Genomic DNA, 20,721 nt, shown 5'->3' with positions numbered 1-20,721 from the left:
ACACACTGGAGTGGGGATTATGACGTGGGTTGACTACTATATGAAATCCAATAAGAGATGGTGCAGTCATAGGGTTAATGCTGCTGTGGCTACGCTGAGTTCAACAATACCTTTGCTTGTTGACATTTAAGTTTGACATTTACATTTATAACCGCCACCAAAAATAAAATATGTAAAATATAGAGAATGATGCATTTGATTGTACATTTTATAAACATAGCGTCATATTAACTTCAGTAAATGTTTCATTTAATTGTACTTAATATAGTAATGTATGCATTTATAAGACTATAAAGTAATAATTGCACTTGACTTTTCACTTCCCTTCGCAGAATCCTCTTCTTAGATCTTGTGGTCAAAAAAAGTGACAACAAAAGCTACAGTGGTCTTAGTCAAGAGTCTTTATTATGCTCTCATGCCGAGACTGAGATGTGTAATGACCCATCAGCCTTAACAAAGTTCCCTTGATCTCAATAGGACTTTATAGAAAAGGGACGAGGCATCTCCCCTGTTGAGATTGGGCTGCCTCCTTTACCCCTCTCTCAAACCATTTCTTCTCCCAAGCCAGTATTTTGACTTCTTTATCCTCAAACGTGTGGCTAGAGGCTTTAAAATGGATATGTACAGCCAACTGTGGACCACTGGTGTTTTTCCTGTGATGTTGGGCCATTCTTTTGAAAAGGGGCTGCTTTGTTACTCCTATGTACTTTACGGCTCACAGCAATCTCCCTGGCAATGAATGGAATAGTACACTCCATTACTCTCCATTACTTTGTAGCTGGGTGTACAGTAAGGCAAGGCAAGGCAATGCATGTTTATTTATACCGCGCATTTCGTACACAATGTCAATGCGTAATGTATCATCTTTATCTAACACTGCTCTAGCTTGGGTCTAGTTGTCACATTATTTGACTTCAAAAGCTAAGAAGAAGCTTCTGCAAAGAGAAGGGAAACGTCCTTCACACAACCAACTTAGTCCAGTCGACTGCACAACAAAGAATACTTCCTGGAAGACTGACGCATAAACAATTGCAGTAATAAGAAGCAATCTATCGCTAATAAGCCTAACAGTAACAGAAAGTTGTAGTAACAGCACTCGTTTTAAGAACTCCTACCACAAGCTTACACTGACTGAAATGGCTGTGAAGGTCTTACCTCAAAGACAATGATGAAGGCCAGTCGGGCAGCCAGGACATGCCAGAACTGTAAAGTGAATTCATAAGGGACGGGACTCCAGGGGGAAGCTCTGTAGTCCCTGTACCGGCAGTACCGGAACTGACTGCTGTTGGTCTCCCCCATGTCAAACACAGACAGGCTGCTGTTCATGTACCCTCGCAAACACCTATGGAGCACACGCACCGGGTTCAAATGAGGCCTGAATTGTGCCAAATATAATGGTCATGATTTCACATTTCTTACGCATTCTCGTGGTGCCTCCCCTTGTCTGCGCACGGGCCGTATTTGAAGGCGTAGACGAAGCGTGGTATGTAGTCAGAGGTGATAGCGATGACAAAAGCATTTGTTATGACAGCCAGCACACCGATCCCCTCCAGTATACCATGCCAAATGCCTAAAACACAACAGAAAATGAATGAAATAGAAGAAATCTTTCACCTACTTTTATTTTGCACAGAAAACAAATACTGTATTCTAGGTATTATCTTTTCTTTGTGAACAACTATAGACTGTAAGATGGTGTTATTTGCTAAATCAAGTGAACATTTTAATAGCCATTCACTGTATTAAGTTCTTCTGAGTGTGAGTTTGAAATAAATGTCCACACACTATAGAATAAAAGCCTTGGTTTAAGAAGTTTCCTATTTGTGACAAGTGCACCTTTGAAGTAGTAAACAAACAACAAGCTTTTCTCTTATGGTGAGATAAATGACACTAAATTGTCCTCATTACTGTTGAGGCTTTGTGTTCTCAGTTACAACCCCTCAATTACAGGGAACTAAGCCACGAGATGCTTTTGGTCCCATATTGTCCTGCGTATTGTGCTGCAATGTGTTTGTCATAAGACTCGGCGGCAGGAGCGGCATATGGCCACGGGACGAGGCAACATATGAGTCTCCATAGGATGGAAAATGCATCAGAGGCTGTTACTGTTGGAAAGAGCCACTGTGAAGCAAAAAATAGACCGCCGCAATGTCACGGTTACGGTGGACGCTTGGCAGAGTAGACCGACCTATGTCTGTGGCCCGGGCCGGCATGGGTCGCCTCCACTGAGTGACAAACTTGTAGGCGTCGAGTCGGATTTCGATAATGTTGTTAAGGAGAGCGAGGAGCGGAGCCAAGGGGAACGCCGCCACGAAGATGGTGGTGAAGCCGAACTGGAGGACTGCAGAGACCATCACGAATGCATTAGTTCAGACAGAAACAGTGACGGGGGGGGGGTTTGCTTCTTAGTCAAAAAGGTTGCATTCATGTGAGGTCATATCATTTCGCATTATATAGTTCAATTCCATGTAAATCTATATACCCCCATTTTGCAACCATCGCCACAAAGGGCTCTACCGGAATACAGTCTCCAGTGACAAATGTAACTCTTTAAATATTGGAATAATCTACCCATTTCCAGGTACTCGTCCACCAGTCCGTGTGCGTTCATGGGCTGCAGATTCCAGTCCTTATCCCACTGTGGAAGTTGGGCTTTGTTTTCAACGTTCGGCCCTCCTCCGCCCCCTTTCTTCATCTTCCTACGAGACCACCAGTTCTGCAGCAACCTGAAAGTGCGAGTGAGAGAAGCCCGGAAACTGTCAGCGCTCAGCAATTATTTCGGACAATGCAGCGAACTCGACAAGAACCCGCTTCTGAGCCTCCAAGAGGAGATTTGACGAGTTTCCGGACACGTCTTTTATATGATAATGAGCAATGTGGACAAAAGGTGTGAGGAAATTGCGTGCAGTAAAGCTTGAACAAAACGGCGCTCACATGCATTTTACAGCGCTTATGCCTTACAATAGCCTCCCTAATGCTTTGACTATAGAGAAACATGTCATTGTAGCTTTACTTACGGGTAACCAAGCTCCATGAAGTTGTTCCATATTTGCTTGAAGAACATTATGACGCCCATTTGCAGGCATAAATCAATCAAACAGCCACTGGGGTGACACTGGAGAAAACAAAGAGGGATAATTGACTGTAAAATCCATATTTCATGCTTCTCAATGCAAATCTGTGGGTAAATCCAGTGAAGAGCGCTACGCCATTCTGGATTGGATCGTTAAAACAGAGATTCCTGCTAATTACGGGGATGATTAATGGAACCTATTGGTGATTGTCAGTAATATGTTTGGGCCGAATATAGCTCTACGACTCTATCTGGAGAATAGTTCAGTTGAACCAAGTCAGGGCTGGATAATCGAAGCATATTGTCATGGCTAATTGCACTCACCTCCTCCAGCCGCCATCGATTAAACAGCTTATTGTATTTTCCGGGCCTGCCAGCAAACCTGAAACAATTGGGAGAACGGATTCAATCAGAGAAAAGTAATGAACTCTGAGTGGGAAAAGATTACATTAACTGGGGGTGATAACGTCCATCACATTTCAAGTGCAAATACTGATGCACAAGGTCCAAAAATAACCACGCCGTCGCAGAGGGGGCAGTTGCACATACTGTAAGTAACTTTCAGGAAACAATTCTATTCTATTTGGGTTTATTGTAATTTTATTTTAATGGGATATTTCAGGATTTTTTAAATAGGGCTTCATTTCCTACTTATCCAGAGTGTTATTGATATCTCGAGATGTTTTCTTTTTTTAAAATTCATGCTGTCCTTATGTTTGAAGATTTTAGTGGGGCTAGGCAAGTGCTAGGCTAGCGCATGTCTATGGTAACTAGTAGCCTGCATTAAAAACAGTCTGACCCAAGCACAGTGCACCTGAGGCAAAACACTTGTAACACCAGACTACCGATATAATGTCTGTGTTGACTGACAATTATTTGAAAAATAACCATTTTGCATTTAAAAGAACTTATATTTGAGCAGCATCAGCTTCCTGGTTGTAAACTATGCAGCGGCAACTCAATGATTTTGAAGAGGTTTTTAATGCAGGCTACTAGTTACCATAGACATGCGCTAGCCTAGCACTAGCCTAGCACCACTAAACTCTTCAAATATAAGGACTGCATGAAGAAAAAAAAATCTCCAGAAATGAGGCCCTATGTCAACACTGAACATGTATTATTTTTATATATTATTTTGTTGTTTACCAGGGATGTCAAAACACTATAAAACACTATATCCAAACAGACACTGAGGATATTTGACTTTTACATGAATAATATTGTTTTGAAGCCACAACACTCTGCCCACGACAGAAAGCAGATGGCGTTTTGGCAGAAGTCATGACCGGGGAGCCTGTTATATAAAACATCACAATCGCCTCATTAAACCCACTGTAAACAGAAATCTAATTTATAGTATTCAGTTTATGGCAGACAGCAGCCCTACCTTCCCAGAAAGAAGGCAATGTAAAAAGTTGAGCTGTTCAAATTCACGAACTGAAACAAAAACATCTTCAGAGCAAAGCTGTTTTCCCATTCGGATTCGGTCCGCGGGTGCTCTGAAAGGGGACAGGCAGAAGAATTGAATGTGAGCGGACCATCTGGAAGTAAGGCGTAATGGAGATGTGAACGCAGGCGGCATGTGCATAACACTAACCTAAATTAGTCAGCAGATATGACACCTTCTCATAGACCTGCAACCAAACAGGGCAGCTGGAATTATATTTTGACCACAAGAAAGTAAAGGGATAAAAATACGGCTGCACTACAAACAAACAAATACAAGAATCACATGCCTTTCAGAATATGTTTGTCGGTCTAAACTATGGGAAACTTTTATGTGCAAGATGACGCTATATAGAAAGGATAGTTTGTTATTTCCTTCCCCCTAAATAATTGCAGACTTTGCATTTTGCCAATTACGATCAAAGAAATTGTGCAGCAAAAGTTTTGACATATCTCGTTATTTCTGAGTTGACTATATTCACTTTTAACACTTTTTATTTGAGTGATAACTTTCTGCACTTTTTCCAAATCTGCTGGGAACGTAGTTAAAAATAAACACTGCATTAAACATTTTGCGGCCAGACGGCGGCATTGGCACAGACACGCACCACATTGAGAGACATGATGATCATGAAGTTGATGCAGACGCCGGTGCCGGAGGTCGCAAACTGCCAGTTCTTCTTCACAAAATGCCAGTTGAAGGAAGCGAAAGTCTTCATGGCGATGAGACGGAAAACCACCACAGCAAACACGGCAGCGAGAACCAGGGTGATCTGGACACAAATGAGAAACAGACACGCTGATGCTTTATTTGTTCATGAGTCTGTGTTTTTACACATTGTACAAATATAGAGACAGGGCCAGACAGTTCAAATAAACCAGATGTTAATATGACTCTAAATCAACAAAGGCAATAATCTTTGTGGGGAGTAAACTCTGAGATTAGTATCATTCATTGAATTGATGGTGTCATAGTCATAGGCTTCCTCCCTAAAGCCAGAGTAATAGTGTGCAGGGTAATACATGCAAGGCGTCTCACAATGCATATGGCTTTATATAAACAAATAGAAAACGTTATTAGGGCCTGGGCAGTTTTCAATTTGTTTCCTAATGTGCCTAAAATTGGAATTGGAAAAAGTAAAGAAAAACTGACAAAAAGTAGCTTAATCTACATAACAAAATAAAAAAATATGATCAACAACTAAAGGTGATTCAACAGAGTGCAACATGAAGTGCACAAGTCGTCCAGCAGGGGGAGTTGTTATGCTACCGCTGCTGCATCCTCTCCCTATCTAAAGGGGGCACCTGCAATCCGCCTTAGCACATAAATCACCCCAGATTGGAAAGATCGGCGCATTTACCATGAAGAATATCCCGGACACTGATAGCATGAGCCGGCTGACTTTATCCGGGAAGGGCTGGAAAGGCTCTGGTTTTCCCGATATGGGGTTCACCCGCTCCACCCGGGAATATTTGGCTTCGAATTGAGGCCGCAGCTCCTCCTGATTGTACAGATTCACAGCACATGTATGAGTGAACTATTAATGAACCGAGACTGCATTCACCATGAGCCACACCACCCACATGTCTAATCAAATAGCCACTGATCTATTAGTGGATATTGCTGACACACCTCTTCTTCCTCCCAGTCAATGAGATCCCAGTCATATGTCAGCTCCGCTCTCCTCCTCTTCCAGAACTCCAGGAATACAGTCGCTGCAAAGGGCAGAACGGCATCAATCAATCCCTCTATTGATCCTTATTGACATTAACACAGGCACAACAGCTAAGAGGTCGCGCTCATGTGACATCATAATGCTCTAAAGAGTAAATCGTTAGTTGTTATTTTGTGATCATACTGTATCTTTATTATTTGTGATTAGCAGAGATTAAACACAGTTTATTTACAATATGCTATGTTCTTCCCGACACCCTGCCCAGTGACCGGGAGAGAGAGATTAAGAGGGTTATAAGATTGAGAGAGTAATAAATTGAATATTGAGGTCAAGGACAAGACAGATTTCTACGGATCAACTACAGATGTTGCCTTGTAATATCTTTGAAATAATACTTGTTCACACGAAATACAAACTGACACAAAGTTCAATGTCTTCCCGTTTTTCATCTGAAATAAATATAATTTGGCCTCAAAGCCCAGAACATATGGAGTCAGAAGTGGGATGGGCAGTCAAGTAACGCCACTTCCCAGTTAAAAGAACCAGATTATGCTCATACTATTGGGTGCAGATGGTACGCGTGTCACAAGAAGACATTGTGGTAGGGAAGTGGTTACGTGTATTTACAATAAAAAAAACTTTTGTGAAGGACAATGTGGGGAAAGTGGCACCAAGCAAATGGGTTTTACTGGTACAATGTTCCCCACAAAGTTGCTGTCCGCCAAGAACCATTTTATGCTCAGCAACTTCAAAAGTGCACAGCTTATTGTTGGCAGACTTCAGACCGGAGGCGCAGCGTCCCTTTGTTCTTTGCGTTTCAATTATAATGAGGTTTGTATTCTCTTCCCATGTGTTAGGGTTCTGTACGAATACATGACGCTGGGAATAAAAGCACTGTACGATGGCTGGATGTCTATTTCCCGTCAAGGATATAGATATGGGTGGATTTTACTGTTATTTTTTAAGGAGAAAACAATGAGTAGCAGCAGACTGAAAATCAATGGGGAATAAATGCACATTGACAGTGCTGACAGCTACAGCACAGGGTCAATTCATTTGCCAGGTGCTATAACTGCATAAATGATTTGAAACGCATATGATGAAAACTGATGCTGGCATTTAATTACGTGTAGCTCAAGCCCTTACATGACTGTAGTTTATTAAATGTTTAGCACAACTTGAATCTAATCAAATCAACAGCAAAACAATTGCTTCACTAATTAACCAACCAAAGCACAACGTTGCCAGTTGCGAAAAATGTAATATAGCTCGACCGTTTAAAAGCAATTTCAGTCTTTACAGATCCCTTCATGGACTTGTTAAAATTTTTTCACAAGCGCTAAAATACTGCAGACCAGCAGAGCGCTAAACTGCTGTAGTCTACAATTGCCAGAGAATCCCTCCCACTAAAGTCGGAGTTCACTGTCAGAGAGGCTGCAAGGACTTCTATCGGCTTGACTGAACCTAACCTGCATTTAGCATCTCGCCCAGACGCTTTAAAAATGGCCACAGTCAGTGCTCTAGCTGGAGGCAGGCTGTTATTTAGCACTGAGTCAACAAATTGCATTGAAATATCTTGCTATAATGAAACAGTAGCCTGGCCAAAGTGCATGGAACAAAGCATTGACATCTTGAGCGATACGGTCTCCCAGTGGGGAAATTATCACACCGCACTGACACTTAAGAGGAAAGTAGATCTAAGAAGAAAACACTGAGTTTGGGACAAATATCAGGGTTTGTTTATGCAGGACATGAAATGTTTTTCAGATGCTTGTTAATTCTCATTTGTGAGGGGTTGACTGGAGTGCGGGTCATAAATGCTCATTAAAAATAGATAAGATGAGTTAAGTATAGAATGGTAATAAGGATACTTACCCCAAATAGCCATGAAGATAGCAAAAAACACAGTTCCTCCATTATCAAATAGATGAGTAACCTGGAAATGATAAGACAAATATTTTTACAATAACATGAAATTCAAAGCAGTCAAAGCACTGACAAGAACAGGCATTTTGTCAATAGTGAGGTGACAAATTGCTAAAATACTGTGAAAGTTGCACTCACCTTGGCATACACACAGCTGTCACTCAATGTCCAAGGCTCGCAGTTGTCGTCACACATGGGACACATGATGGTTGTGTTGGCTTCACAGATCTCTTTACTGTAGCAACATAGAGGTGAGCATCAAATGCACGTGAAAAAAGGAAGTGATGCATCAAGGTTTAAACGGACCTGACTTGGCTCGAGTCCATAGTGAAGAGCCCATAGAGGAAGACAAAGAGCCCGACTAGTGCAGCTGGGATCAACATTCCCGTGTACCAGCCCAGCCAAGCAAAGTACAGACCAATCTTCTCTCCAAAATATCTCCTGGGAGGGCAAATAACAGAAGTCAGAGTTCATCTACACACACTCCTCTGCGATAGCAGGCGGTGTATAAGCCTTGGAAGGTAAATGAATGGGGCTTTAGTGGATATAAAAGGTCACCGTGAGCAATGTTATGGCGTGAAATTAATCGAAGCTGCAATCCCTAAACAGTTGTCAAGGTGCCCTTGAGCAAGACGCTTACATAAGAACATGAACGAAACAGCTCAGTGGGAAATAACACACGAGGCTCAACTCCCCGGTGTATGGTGCATTTTGTGATAGATGAACAAAGCACTAGGAGAAGGCTCTGCAGTGCGTTGACAACAGTAGTTTTCCACATCTCTGTCTTCACGACTTCAGGGCCAGGAATATAACAGTGAAGCTTTTCACATCTCACTTTTGTATGGCAAGTTATACTTGGCTTCAAACACAGTACAATGTTTGTAATATGTCAGTGCTTGGGTTGAAACATACACCACTGTTAATAATCTAATTCTATGTGATCAAATTGTCCCATTCCCAGCATTAGCCTGTCTCCATTATGAGATTAACGTCATCTGTCTGTCACAAATGCACGCTATGAGTCCAACCAAGGTTAAAAATAATAACGTCTGTGCCAGAGCAGACCAAACCCAGTGTTGCCTCTTACAGTAAAAACAGCAATGCGGTTTGAGGGGCACTTAAGTATTTTCCAGTCTGTTTCCAGTGTCAGTGCTGAGCTAAGCTAATTACTTCCTGACTTGGGCTCTTTACATAAAACACAGACGCGAGAGTGGCGTCAATCTCATCCATCTAAACAGAAAACACACATTTCCGCAATAGATGGCTTACAGAATACATTAAGAAACATAACATTCAGGAAAGCGGTAGAACTGTATTTCTAACTATATAGTATTATAACTACAAGACAAGGACGGTGCAGTGGTGTATCTCTCAATGCATTTTGTTGGTCCTAATTTTTGAAAAAAAGAGTCACAATACCAAAATTCTTGTTGAATTACACCAATAATTTGGATGCTGAGCCTGCACTTTGATCAATTGCACCATGATCAATTATGCAGCATGTTTCTATTTTTTATCTAGCTTCTGAGTCAGCCTCTTTTTGTTGTTGTTGTTGTTACATATTGCTGAACAAAGCTACAAGGTACAGATTCGGAAGTACGAGAGGAAGTGAAGAAGCAGCTTGTGAAATTTTAAGCATCTTCAATTAGATTTGCACTGAACAGTGGACAACCATTCTTGCATTTTATGATCAGTATAAAAAGGTGATGAAGTGCTTTTTTGTTTTTACCTGATGAGGTCCAGAGGCTGGTATTTGTACCACAGTCCCCACCGGGCCCAGCGCTCATACAGCAGGTGCCTGTGATTCTGTGCTCCATGTGTTTTAATGGGGTGCCTGCTCTTGTATCCACCCTTTTATCACAGAAAAGCAAGACATTAAAAAGGGTCTACTATGAACTATGTCCAGTAATATGAGGGCACTTACCTCATGGGGAGGAAATGCAGCTTCATATGTGCTGTTGCCCAATAGCCGGTTGATACCTGCCGCAGAATATAACACGCTTTCTGAGCATTATGGCCACAACAACATTTAAAAAAAAAAGCAATATGGGAAAGTTAAGACTGGTCATAATTCTAATAGAACTTGAATCTGCAAAGTTAACTGAGATACACATTCTTGATATTCAGTGACACACATTTGCAGAAAATGCGAGGTGTTGTAAAAGGCTGTTTATGTTTCTGCAAAGTGGCATTTGGTTTCAGGTTCAAGAATGAACATGACAAAAGGATTGGAATAAGCCGACCAGTCCTGTCTTCGGGCGGTGCCTGTGTAAAGCTGTCGTGAAAGACAGTTTTTTCAAAGCACAATAGAGCATTGTTGCTTCTTCCTCAACTGTCTGTGTTGATACGGTCTGTTTCCACTTGTGCCTCAGAGCAAATCTTTGTTGGGAAGTTAAGTGGTCAGCACTATTCAAATATTAATGTCTGATCCATTCTGGGCTTCAGGGCTGAACTTTATTGTGCAGCCAGTGTCATGTCGGTCAAAGACTGGACAGAGAAAATCTCAAAAGCAATTCTTCAGACAGGTATAAACACTTTAGCCAAAGTCAATGCCAGGATTGGGGCTGGGCATCGTTATATTTTTTTGGATACCGGTACTTCAACCATATTTGGTTTTCGATACTGATACCTATACTAAAATATTTGTCATGTAGAACCAGAAAACATAATGGAAGATATTCATCTTCAGTGTCAAGAAATGTGTAGAAAAATGGAGAATATTTTTTTTGGGAAATGGTGGAAAATTTGAAAGAAATTGGAATTAAGGAAAAGATGGAAGGGAAATAGGGAAAACATTAGTCTTACAAGAAATAGCAAAAATTAGGGGGAAAATTTTGGAAAACAAGAACAAAAAATTGGGAAGAATGGGGCAAATACTGGGTATTTGGGGAATCTTGTTTGAGTGGGAAAACCATTTATTTGAGCTGACATAACAAAGTCACTTCCTTTGATCCTATCCCTGGACCAACAGCATCAAAACTTTGATCTAGAGATAGAAGATTACTTTTCGGTATACAGCACCTGCTTGAGATACTTTCATTTTTTAATTGTTTAACAGTACCAGCCCTAGTCAGGATAAAGTTACATTACCAGGAGAATGTCCGTATGGTGAATTTGGCTCATTACTGCAAGCAGGCTTAACATTATGACCACTAGTTACAGGTGAAGTGAATAAACAAAGTGACCCAGTGTTTCCCAAACTTTCAAAGGCCCCACCCAATCCAAACCAGGTCCATCCACATTGACTATCAGGTTTAAAACAGGTTTTAATGGGGCCACCGTTAAGTTAGTTGCAATTTCTTGTGTTCTCTTTAAATATAGATTTTGTTTTAAAACCAAGACGGTTGAATGAGAATTTGCATTTACCATATACCAGTACCTGAAAGCAACCAGATTTAAAATGTGTTGCCGCGGCGATGAGCAATGTCATACCTATCTTTGATTTGGTGTCCTCATACTTTGTGCGCTGCAGGACATGATGAACTATCCTGCTTCGGGTGGAGTTGGAAAAAAAGGTCTCCCTGTTGTTGATGGTGAAGCTGTAAACACATGGCACAAACGTTAGGCTCCATTCAACAATACATCACCGCCCCTCCGTCAGGGCCCCCGCATAGGAGCACTGTGCGGACAATGGGATGCTCGTTAAAAGTCCATTCACGCTGCAAAGTTTTTTTCATTCCCTGGCGACATCACTTCTAAAGGACGAACACATCTCTGACAAGGGGGAAGTGGAAAGGGTCCCTTGACAAATGGGATTACATGATGTCTCTCATCAAAGAGACACCATTCAGGGACATCTGCAGTGTGTGTCAATATCTTATTATCGTCGCCTGCCCCGAAGCGATCCAAATTTATAGGAGGCCCAGATAAAATTTTCCTCTTGATTATTATCGCCAACTCAGACATGGCAAATTAGTAGAAACATGAAACGACTGGCTGTTAAAAATGCAGCTAAACAGAAAATTGCATCTGTCTGATTCCTTCAAAGGTCAAAACGAGACACAAACAGCCTTCAAATATCCCTTTTACGGCGGATACATTTCTTTTGTAAGGCAGTCTCTTTTACACAGTCTCCTCTGTACTTGTCAAAACCATCTTAGCCTTGTCTTACTGCACCATCTCCAAAATGTCTGACCTGAATGGCTCATTTCTAATTCTACATATCGGCATCACTCTTAAATATACATCTTGACCTTCAGTTCTGCTCCCTCCAGCAGTTCCTCCTGTCTCAGTAACACAGTATTCTCCAAAACATACGTGATACTGTTTCCAAACCATAAAGCATCCTGGATTCCCACACATTTTCTGTGTTATTTGCTGAAAAATACTAACCTGGCTAACACCATGCTGCTGTGTGCGCTCGAATTATTTCGAACTGCACAACAGCCTGGGGACCATGGCCGAAATCTCCGGTGGATTTGGGAACCAATCACAGAGCGAGGAGGGACGGCAAGACGATGACGCGCTATTCGATATATGGAAGCTTGTAGTTTATTTACGGATAATAAAAAAAAAGTTTATTTACGGATCCAACGTGACAGCAGCAGACACAATGGTATTTTTTGATCAAGCTTTAGACCTTGTTCTAAATAATTTAGCTCAAAAGTTTACAGCGGGTAAGTCATACGCCATCTCATACGATGATACGATTGGCCATGGCTACGTGCAGACGCATGAGACTTTTTTTTTTTTTTTTCGTATCGCCCAATAAACGAGTATGGACGATCGTAAACCACACCTCTCCTACGAGAAAATGAATTGGTGGTCCCCAGACTAAATATCACTTGTGATTTTAGTCTGGTGTTAGCCAGGCTAGAAAAATACATGCATACTCGCTGAAATATGCTGCAACCTGCAAAACAGTGGCTCACCTGGAAGCATAAACTACATCACACGTGATAGGTCACTTCTTTGCCTCTCGCAATATCCTCTACGGTCTGCTTTTACACAGCGCAAAAAAATGCCCTCTCATGAATAAGAAAACACAGCCGCGCCGCTAGTCAATATTTTATTTTGATGCATGTCCCAACTGCTTCTGCCAAATGTGATATCATTTGGAGCGGGATTTACAATGCCATCAAATGAGTTTTCTCTGCTGGCTGTCTCACTTCCTTTCTGTTTGAACAACACACAAGTCATGAGCCCCAATCAGTTGAAATAACACCTAGACTTAAAATAAAACTAACCAGGGACATTACATTAAAATGCACTGAAACTCCATAATCTGAAAACGGGTACGTTCCAATATATTAAAGCTGCACTAAGTAACTTGTTTACTTTAATAAATCCTATTCGTAGTCTCTCTGGGGGTGATACAAGTGTTGATGGGATGATTGAGGGGTCTTTCATCTCCCCCGGTGTCTCTGGCCAGAAAACTACAATTGCAGCTTTCCCTGCACCGGGTCAGAAGCGCAATACACTCTAATAGAATCATGAAGAAAAAGCTAACAGGCTAACGGGCAAAGCTAACTGCGGGCTAGCGCCACTTAAACTGTATTTACAGCCAAGTTTGGTGAAAAAATTATTTCCATTGTGTAATTGGATGTACAATATCCTTCTCTCCCTTTGTCTTTTCTATCAGAGTAGTATTTACTCTCACGGACAACATGTTACGACAGTGGCGCTTATGGCCTCTCGAGGCATGAGTTACTTAGTACTGCTTTAACTTACTGATCTGAATTCAGTTTCATAAATTTGATTAAGAAAATAATGTTTTAGAGGAATTAAACTGAAAGTCTAGTATAATATATCATACGTATTGGTTCTTACTGGTGCATGCGTGCTCTGCTGAACGGCGCTGTGTAGCAGTCGGTCTCCTCCAGGTCAGGCAACGCTTCTTTGTCCAGTTTCATGGGGTTTCTGGGCAGCCAGCTCTTAATCTGCCGACACCTCAGATGAAACCAGCTGCGTAGACACAACGAGCGTTAACACACAGTCATTTTATATCAGCACTAGTGAAACCCATGAACCCAGGAGCCACTGATCAAAAACGACACACAAAAAGATCTCTCTGCATCCATTCGAATCTTTTTTCTTTGCGCTCGTAAGTCTGCAGAGGTTTGAAGCCACGCATTGATTTCCCACTGAGGCTTGTGTGAATGCCCTTATTGCCTTCTCACTGAAAGATATATTAGACATTAGAGCGTGCTTCTCTACAGCGTGCTGATTAATTTGTGCTGTAGCTGCTCTGATAGGAATTGAACGAAAATAAATGGGGAAAATCTCGATGCTACAGATAGCTTTATGGATATTGTAGCTCAGGGAACAGGTGCTGCACAGGGTGATATGTAACTATTAGAAGGACAGGCACCATTTATTCAGCGTTGGGGCGATGTTAGCTTGTGACACACCATTAGCAAACATATAAAGCCTATTTGCCACTCAAATAGTTTAGAGTTTTAGAGGAGGACAGAGGGAGCTTGTGGCGCAAGAATGGTTGAAAAATGTTGTTCCTTTGGATGGATAAGCAATTCCTCTCTTCTGTGTGTAGGCGTGCTCCAAGATTAAGAAGACTGCCATCTGAGAAAATAAGAAATGAAAAAGCATACTCCCACATCTCTAATCGTTAAAAGTAACCGAGGTGTGTCAATGTAGCTGCATATTAGGGTTGCACAATATATTGGCAACTAATCACTATAACATAACAAATCATTGAGGTCTTCCACCTGACTAACATGTACACAGCCTAAAACAAAACAAATGGTCATCTAAGTCATGGTTTTCCTTATTTATTTCCATTTCAGTCTTGTTATTGACATTACTTATTATTTAAGTCGTGTTTTGGGGAAAAAAGCGTATTACTTTCAAATTTTTTGTTGAAATTTGCAGAATATATTGTGTTGAAACAGTTCAGTAACATATCTGAACAATATCATTACCACAGTATTCAAGACAGTTACTGAATATCACAACTTCTCATATTCATTTACAGTTTAATCTTTCCTGGTAGTATTTCAAATCACTTTTTATTTCCATATTTGTAAATACAAAGAAGCATTTCATCTTTTCTTACACGTGACCCAGATAGAGATTGTTCACAACACATGTCTCCTTTACCAGTGAAGTCACACTGAAACTAGGACACTTTCAAATGTGGTCCTGAATTAGACACAGGTGAGGCTGTTTGCAGAACAACCTGGATCTGACACTTAAATACCCATTTATATCTGTACGTGCAAGAGTAAATAGGCAATCATTGATAAGAATTAATCAAATTATGCTTTTTGTGTCTGACTGAGTGACTGTGCAGCTCAGACCGCTCTTTTTACAAATATATAATACATGTAGAAAGTAAGTTACTGCTTTATTTTACAAGTCAATAGATTATAGCAGTGGTGTATTATTTACATTATTGTTCTCTTGCTTATTTGAAAATACTGCTGACTCAGGTTTAGATCCAGCGTTGTCTTTCTACGGTGTGAAAAGTTTAAAAACCCCTGGGCTACAGCCTCTCTGATTTTCTATTATAGCCAAGCCAACATTTATCTTTTATTTTTCTATAGGAATGTTGTGATTCTGCATTTTTATTCACCTTATTCCGCCCCACCCACTTTTGCAACTTTTTGCTTTGTCTCTGCACCGTTGTACAGACACTTCCGGTCGAGCGCGAAGCCCGTTCATTTAAACGAAGAACAAGGGAAAATATTCTCCGCTCAAATCTGATGTTTAGTAGATAGATTTGTGTACAATGGCCAATGTTCACTTGCACCAACATGTCAACACTGCACCATTTCTCTGTGCGGCCTAAAAACGGCTTTGTTTTCGTGTAGTGACTGATTTCATGTGGACTTCTCCAGCCCCATGTTAACAGATAGGAGAAAATGGGTGGGCACAATTCATGGCGGCGCCCACGCGAACCTCTGGAATAAGGTGAATACCAGAGAATAACAGGCTTAAATAACAAAGCCATTAGGAGATGCTGTAGACTTGTCAACATAAATCTTTATTTGGCCTCCTCAGTCCACAACTCTGGGCACTACAAGACTTTTTTATTGTCCACAAATTGTTCGTAGAACTTTCTTCAACTCAATATTAACTTGGCTGCAACATCGAAACCATTAGCTGCAGCAGGCATTCTGCTAAAGTTGTATATTGGGATTCATTATGAAGAAGATTGGAAACTAACACAACAGTATAAAGTATGAATAAGTTGTGCCTCCACATTATTTTCACATTATTGTCTCCAACAGATAATTAGGGCCCATGCACTCATTTTGATCTCATTTGTCTAGTTCAAGTTTTTTACAGAAAATGTTACCAACAAAGTATTACTAGATGTCACATTGTATCTAGTAATACTTTATTATTGGAATAGTTTCCTGATTTTTGCTTTTCCTCCATGTCGTCTTGATTATTTTTCTTGCTGAAAAGTCTTTCCTTGCCAATTAAGAAGAGAAATCTGGCATCCAGTAAATGGCTTGGACAACACTCCAGCATCACATCAAGGCATGACTATTTCTAAAAATAGTATGCAAATGGTACTGAGGAGCTGAAAGATTAGAAGTATTTTTAAAGAAAGAAGAGTTGTAAATGTAGCAACGAGCCTGAGGTGAGCAGATTTCCTGAATATAAAACGCACTGCATCCAACTTTTAGGCTAATCCCGAACTTGTGTTGACAGGCGATTTGCATAGAGCAGCTCTAAGTGCGATTAATCCTGGGCTAATTAATACATTGGGATAGGGAGGAATGAGGTAACATTTACTGAGGGAGCATACTGCGCTGTGTTCACTGATAACTCCTATCTCGGCATAGTAAGTAGTGAGCACCGCACTCTGCCCCAGGCCAAACAGTCCCATCATATATCTCTAATAGACATACCTGCCCAAGGTTTTACTCTTCCTGTCTGTGAAGTAGCACTTTTTCCTTCAAAGGAAAACAAACCCAAAGTCAGTACTGGTTAAAGGTAAAACCAGACAACAAAAGCACAAAAACGTTTTTACCTGAAAGGCATCCGTATGTTCATTTGTTCTGCATATTTGCAAAGTGCGTCCCAAGGAGCGTGTATCTTCACAAACATAATGTCATTGTTTGTCATCGAGGGCTGGAAAAAAAAAGAAAAGGAAATGATTTAGGCATTTTAAAAGTTTTTCTTTGTACATTACTTAAGCGGCAACGACAAATCAGCTTTATTACTGTGTATTATTTATTATGCTATGATTATCCAGCTTCCATTCCTATACATTTATCTGAGCCTAGGACTGGCATAGAGATTTCAGAGCGCATAGGACCTCATGTGAGCATATTAAAGGGGCTAGATGCAAGTTAGCCCTTTTATACTCACTACTGCCACCTCAGGTCATACGTGTAACTGCACCTTCTATATTAAACTCGTGCATGACGGCAATTCGGACCTGAAGTAGCAACTTTTTGAGTGACAGTGCAGGATTTTAGAGGCAACAGGTGAACAGTTCTGGGCTCATTCTACACATTAGGACATGGCTGGAACATGTATGGGGAGGAAAATACATAATTCTAACATTTTTAAAGTCCGTATAGTCCCTTTAAAGTATTAAAGATAATGACGCCAATACATTTTACTCACCTCTTTTTCCAACATCAGACCCTCAGCTCGAAGGTTCTTCTCAAATGTGCATCTTTTCTCCACCTGAGGACTGGACTTCTTGTAAACCAGGATATAGTCAATTCTTTTTTTACCATCTCGGAAATACAATCCGGATGAATCAGTTGGCGCTCTACCCTGCTACAAAAGATAAACACATTTTAAAAAGAGGAGGGTTACCTAGACCATGCCAGGACTCTTTACCATACAATCCACGGCAGTAAATTGTAAGTAATAAAAAAATAAACAACAATGCAACCAGTCATTTTTTAGTGTGTACCATTCAGCAAACGGAATAGCCTATTTTAAATGATATGGTGGTGAAACAGGTGCAGAGAAGCAGGTGGTGCATTTAAATAAAAAAATATTTGGCATCTGTTTAGAATAACAAGCGAGACAAAAGGATGCAGAAAGGATCCATATGACCGGTCTTTATATAAACCGGGTAAACAATTTCGTCAATACATTTTAGTGACAGCAGACACTGTCTTCATGAGAGCCCATGTGTAAATTGTTTACCTTTAGTGAGTCTGCTCGAGCCTCTAGTTTTGCCCGTGTGATCGGCGGTTTATGCAGCAGTAGCGTCTCGTCTGCCCTGGTTTCACATGTCGTGGCCTCAGATTCCTCCACGTATTGATCTTTGCCATCCTCTGTAACAAGGAAAACATCTTCAAGTTTTAGCTAGAGACAAAACGGCCCACTCTCCATCTGCCAACAAGAGAAATTAGATTCGAGCCATTTCACTTTGGGCACCGAGTGGAGAGCAACACCTTGATGCAATTTAGCAGCTCAGCGCAATGAGCTGATCGAGTTTCCTTGCAGTCGTGGAAGTGATGTGCACAAACAAAATGAGGTTTTGTCAACACACACTAAACAAAGCAAAAAGAAATCCTCAGGCCTAGAGAGTAAATAGAAGGGTGTGAATAACAGTGCATTTATTAGATGGTTGAGATGCGCTATCGTGAACAATGTTTGAAATGTAAAGTTAACAAGAAAGAAAAATCACTTCTTCTAGTACCAAACCAAACTGAAAAGACAAGTCTCTGCAGAGTTGCAGAAAGTGATACAAAAACACAGCATTTCAGTTCAGAGCCTGCTGTGAACTTCCCGCACTGTGAATTCAGTTTATTTTGGATTCGGAGATCAAAGTAATAAATGTGCCAGAATGACTCAGATATCTGGGCGACATGGGAGACCGAACAGGATCCCAAAAACGTCCGTCTGAACTCTGAATGTATAATTTCATTTTGTGAGTGCGTGTTGTTGTTTTCTGCAGCGCAAATACAATGAAAAACATTTCAGCTCAGCAGAAGTTTTCAAAATCTCAAATAAAAGTGCCGCATCTTCAATATGTGTTTTTACCTGTATTTAGTCATTTATTTATAATCCTGTGTGAATGTAATGCTTCTACCAATGTGAATACTCTGCATAACTAACACACTAATACAACCATTGTAACAAATTCTACAATTAAATCATGGTAAAGGTTTTACGTTCTTAACTATATAAAGTCTCTGCACATGCATAACACATGCCCTCCCTGCCGCTGCTCCTCAAGAAAGAAGTAGCTCGGAAGTCTTTTTTTTTACCGTCAAGAGTGATCCTTGTACAAAAATACCCCCTGCTCACACCACGCCGCTTCATCTGCATAGAACTCGGCTCACTTTAGCACCACGCGCCCCGACAACCAAAACACAGGCGTCTGAGGGGAAGAGGGCGTTTCAAGGTCGCGAAAATAGATCCCCGTCAGAAGCTGCTAAATATTCTACATAATTACAAGACCCCTTCCACTGCAGACTTCTATCTCGCTTTGCTGATGTATTGTTTCCTTCCCCACACACAGCCTAATTATTACAATGTCTTCAATCAATGGGATTCTCTTTATGGCTTGTTAACCTCATGCAGAAAAAACATCTTCAAAACCAACCAGTAGTGTTATTTAGAAATAAAAAGCGTAGTACGATGTTGACAACACATATGTTACTGTGTATCGTATGTAGATATGTTTTATTTGCATGTATTTGTGGGGGTCTGAACTCATGTAAAATTCATGGTCCCTTTGCCTGGCTGTTTATGTGCATCCTGACAGTGTAATTGGCCTTTAATTCAATTCAGAGACACTGTGTGCCGTGTAGTGTACATGCCTATATGTACTGTATATGAATTCCAAATGAAATGTTGTTAGCATTGACAATTCTGTATGAGGAAAAATATAAGGCACGGGTTAATTTTTTTCTGTCAGTCACTATTTTGATTTGGACAGATTAATTTACCTTAGGAGATTAAGAACATGACAAAAAATGTTATTGCTTGATTTAATTGGAAATGCACCAAAATGCACGAGGGCTTATCTCAATGTGAGATTATTTAAATGTGTGTAAGTATAAAATAGAATGGATCTAAGCACATCTAATGCGCTAAACAACAGATACAAAGTTATGAATAATCAGTGGTCATAGTAACGAGCCAATTATTTAGATAGCTGGAGGTGAGCTGATCCCAAAAGCATTTCCACTTCATCATAAATGCATTTTTTCCTTTGAGCTGCTCTGCCATTAATCTCGTTGCCTAATGGCAGCAGGAAACAGTGTGAGTTTATGCCTTTTAAATGGCTTGGCCTCTCAGTGCACTCAGCGGTACCTGTCTGTGGGGGGAGCAGGCTGCAGGACGTGCTGAAGCTCTGGCTCAGGATGTCACCCTCCGGTTTGGGCTCGGGGCTCAGGGGCACAGACAGAAAGTGGTTGAGGTTGATAGGATGGGTCTGACTCTGAGCCAGACAGGGCAGGCTGCGGCGGGACGGCTTCAGGCTCTTCTCCTTCAGTATCTCGCTGATGCTGGTGTGCATCCCTGGAGAGGAGGCGAGAGGATAATAGTGAATACAGCAGCAATGGAAAGAACAGTATTTACAGACTAAACAAGGAGTGAAGGGGAACTAATTGAATGTGCCGACACAGGATGAAGTGTTAATCTTAAGGTTTATTGGATGCTCTAACTAGTCAATTAGTGCTAAATCTTATTGGATGGGCACAATTAACAATT

At 40.9% G+C, this 20,721-nt stretch overlaps 1 protein-coding gene across 2 annotated transcripts in view; it reads right to left on the bottom strand.

The window, feature by feature from the left end:
* ano3 (anoctamin 3) overlaps window positions 1–20,721 on the bottom strand; it is a 33,221-nt gene that overhangs the window by 570 nt on the left and 11,930 nt on the right. Inside the window, exons 2-24 of one of the 2 annotated variants that reach the window (XM_079568049.1) lie at window positions 20,323–20,529; window positions 18,202–18,332; window positions 17,665–17,820; window positions 17,063–17,163; window positions 16,941–16,985; window positions 13,891–14,025; window positions 11,554–11,660; window positions 10,046–10,101; window positions 9,851–9,972; window positions 8,428–8,562; window positions 8,260–8,356; window positions 8,071–8,131; window positions 6,153–6,235; window positions 5,881–6,021; window positions 5,128–5,292; window positions 4,671–4,707; window positions 4,461–4,572; window positions 3,398–3,455; window positions 3,018–3,115; window positions 2,572–2,726; window positions 2,189–2,341; window positions 1,420–1,570; window positions 1,156–1,342 (exon numbers count right to left, since the gene is read on the bottom strand). In XM_079568049.1, the coding sequence (XP_079424175.1) occupies window positions 1,156–1,342; window positions 1,420–1,570; window positions 2,189–2,341; window positions 2,572–2,726; window positions 3,018–3,115; window positions 3,398–3,455; window positions 4,461–4,572; window positions 4,671–4,707; window positions 5,128–5,292; window positions 5,881–6,021; window positions 6,153–6,235; window positions 8,071–8,131; window positions 8,260–8,356; window positions 8,428–8,562; window positions 9,851–9,972; window positions 10,046–10,101; window positions 11,554–11,660; window positions 13,891–14,025; window positions 16,941–16,985; window positions 17,063–17,163; window positions 17,665–17,820; window positions 18,202–18,332; window positions 20,323–20,529 (2,693 nt within the window). Of the gene's footprint in view, window positions 1–1,155; window positions 1,343–1,419; window positions 1,571–2,188; window positions 2,342–2,571; window positions 2,727–3,017; window positions 3,116–3,397; window positions 3,456–4,460; window positions 4,573–4,670; window positions 4,708–5,127; window positions 5,293–5,880; window positions 6,022–6,152; window positions 6,236–8,070; window positions 8,132–8,259; window positions 8,357–8,427; window positions 8,563–9,850; window positions 9,973–10,045; window positions 10,102–11,553; window positions 11,661–13,890; window positions 14,026–16,940; window positions 16,986–17,062; window positions 17,164–17,664; window positions 17,824–18,201; window positions 18,333–20,322; window positions 20,530–20,721 lie in introns of both variants that reach the window. The other variant, XM_079568048.1, reaches the window with a different exon arrangement.

This window comes from Gobius niger, assembly GCF_951799975.1.
Source record: "Gobius niger genome assembly, chromosome: 12".
Lineage (NCBI taxonomy): Eukaryota > Metazoa > Chordata > Actinopteri > Gobiiformes > Gobiidae > Gobius > Gobius niger.
The sequence above is the reverse complement of the archived record's forward strand: the minus strand, read 5'-3'. Positions and strand labels throughout refer to the sequence as shown.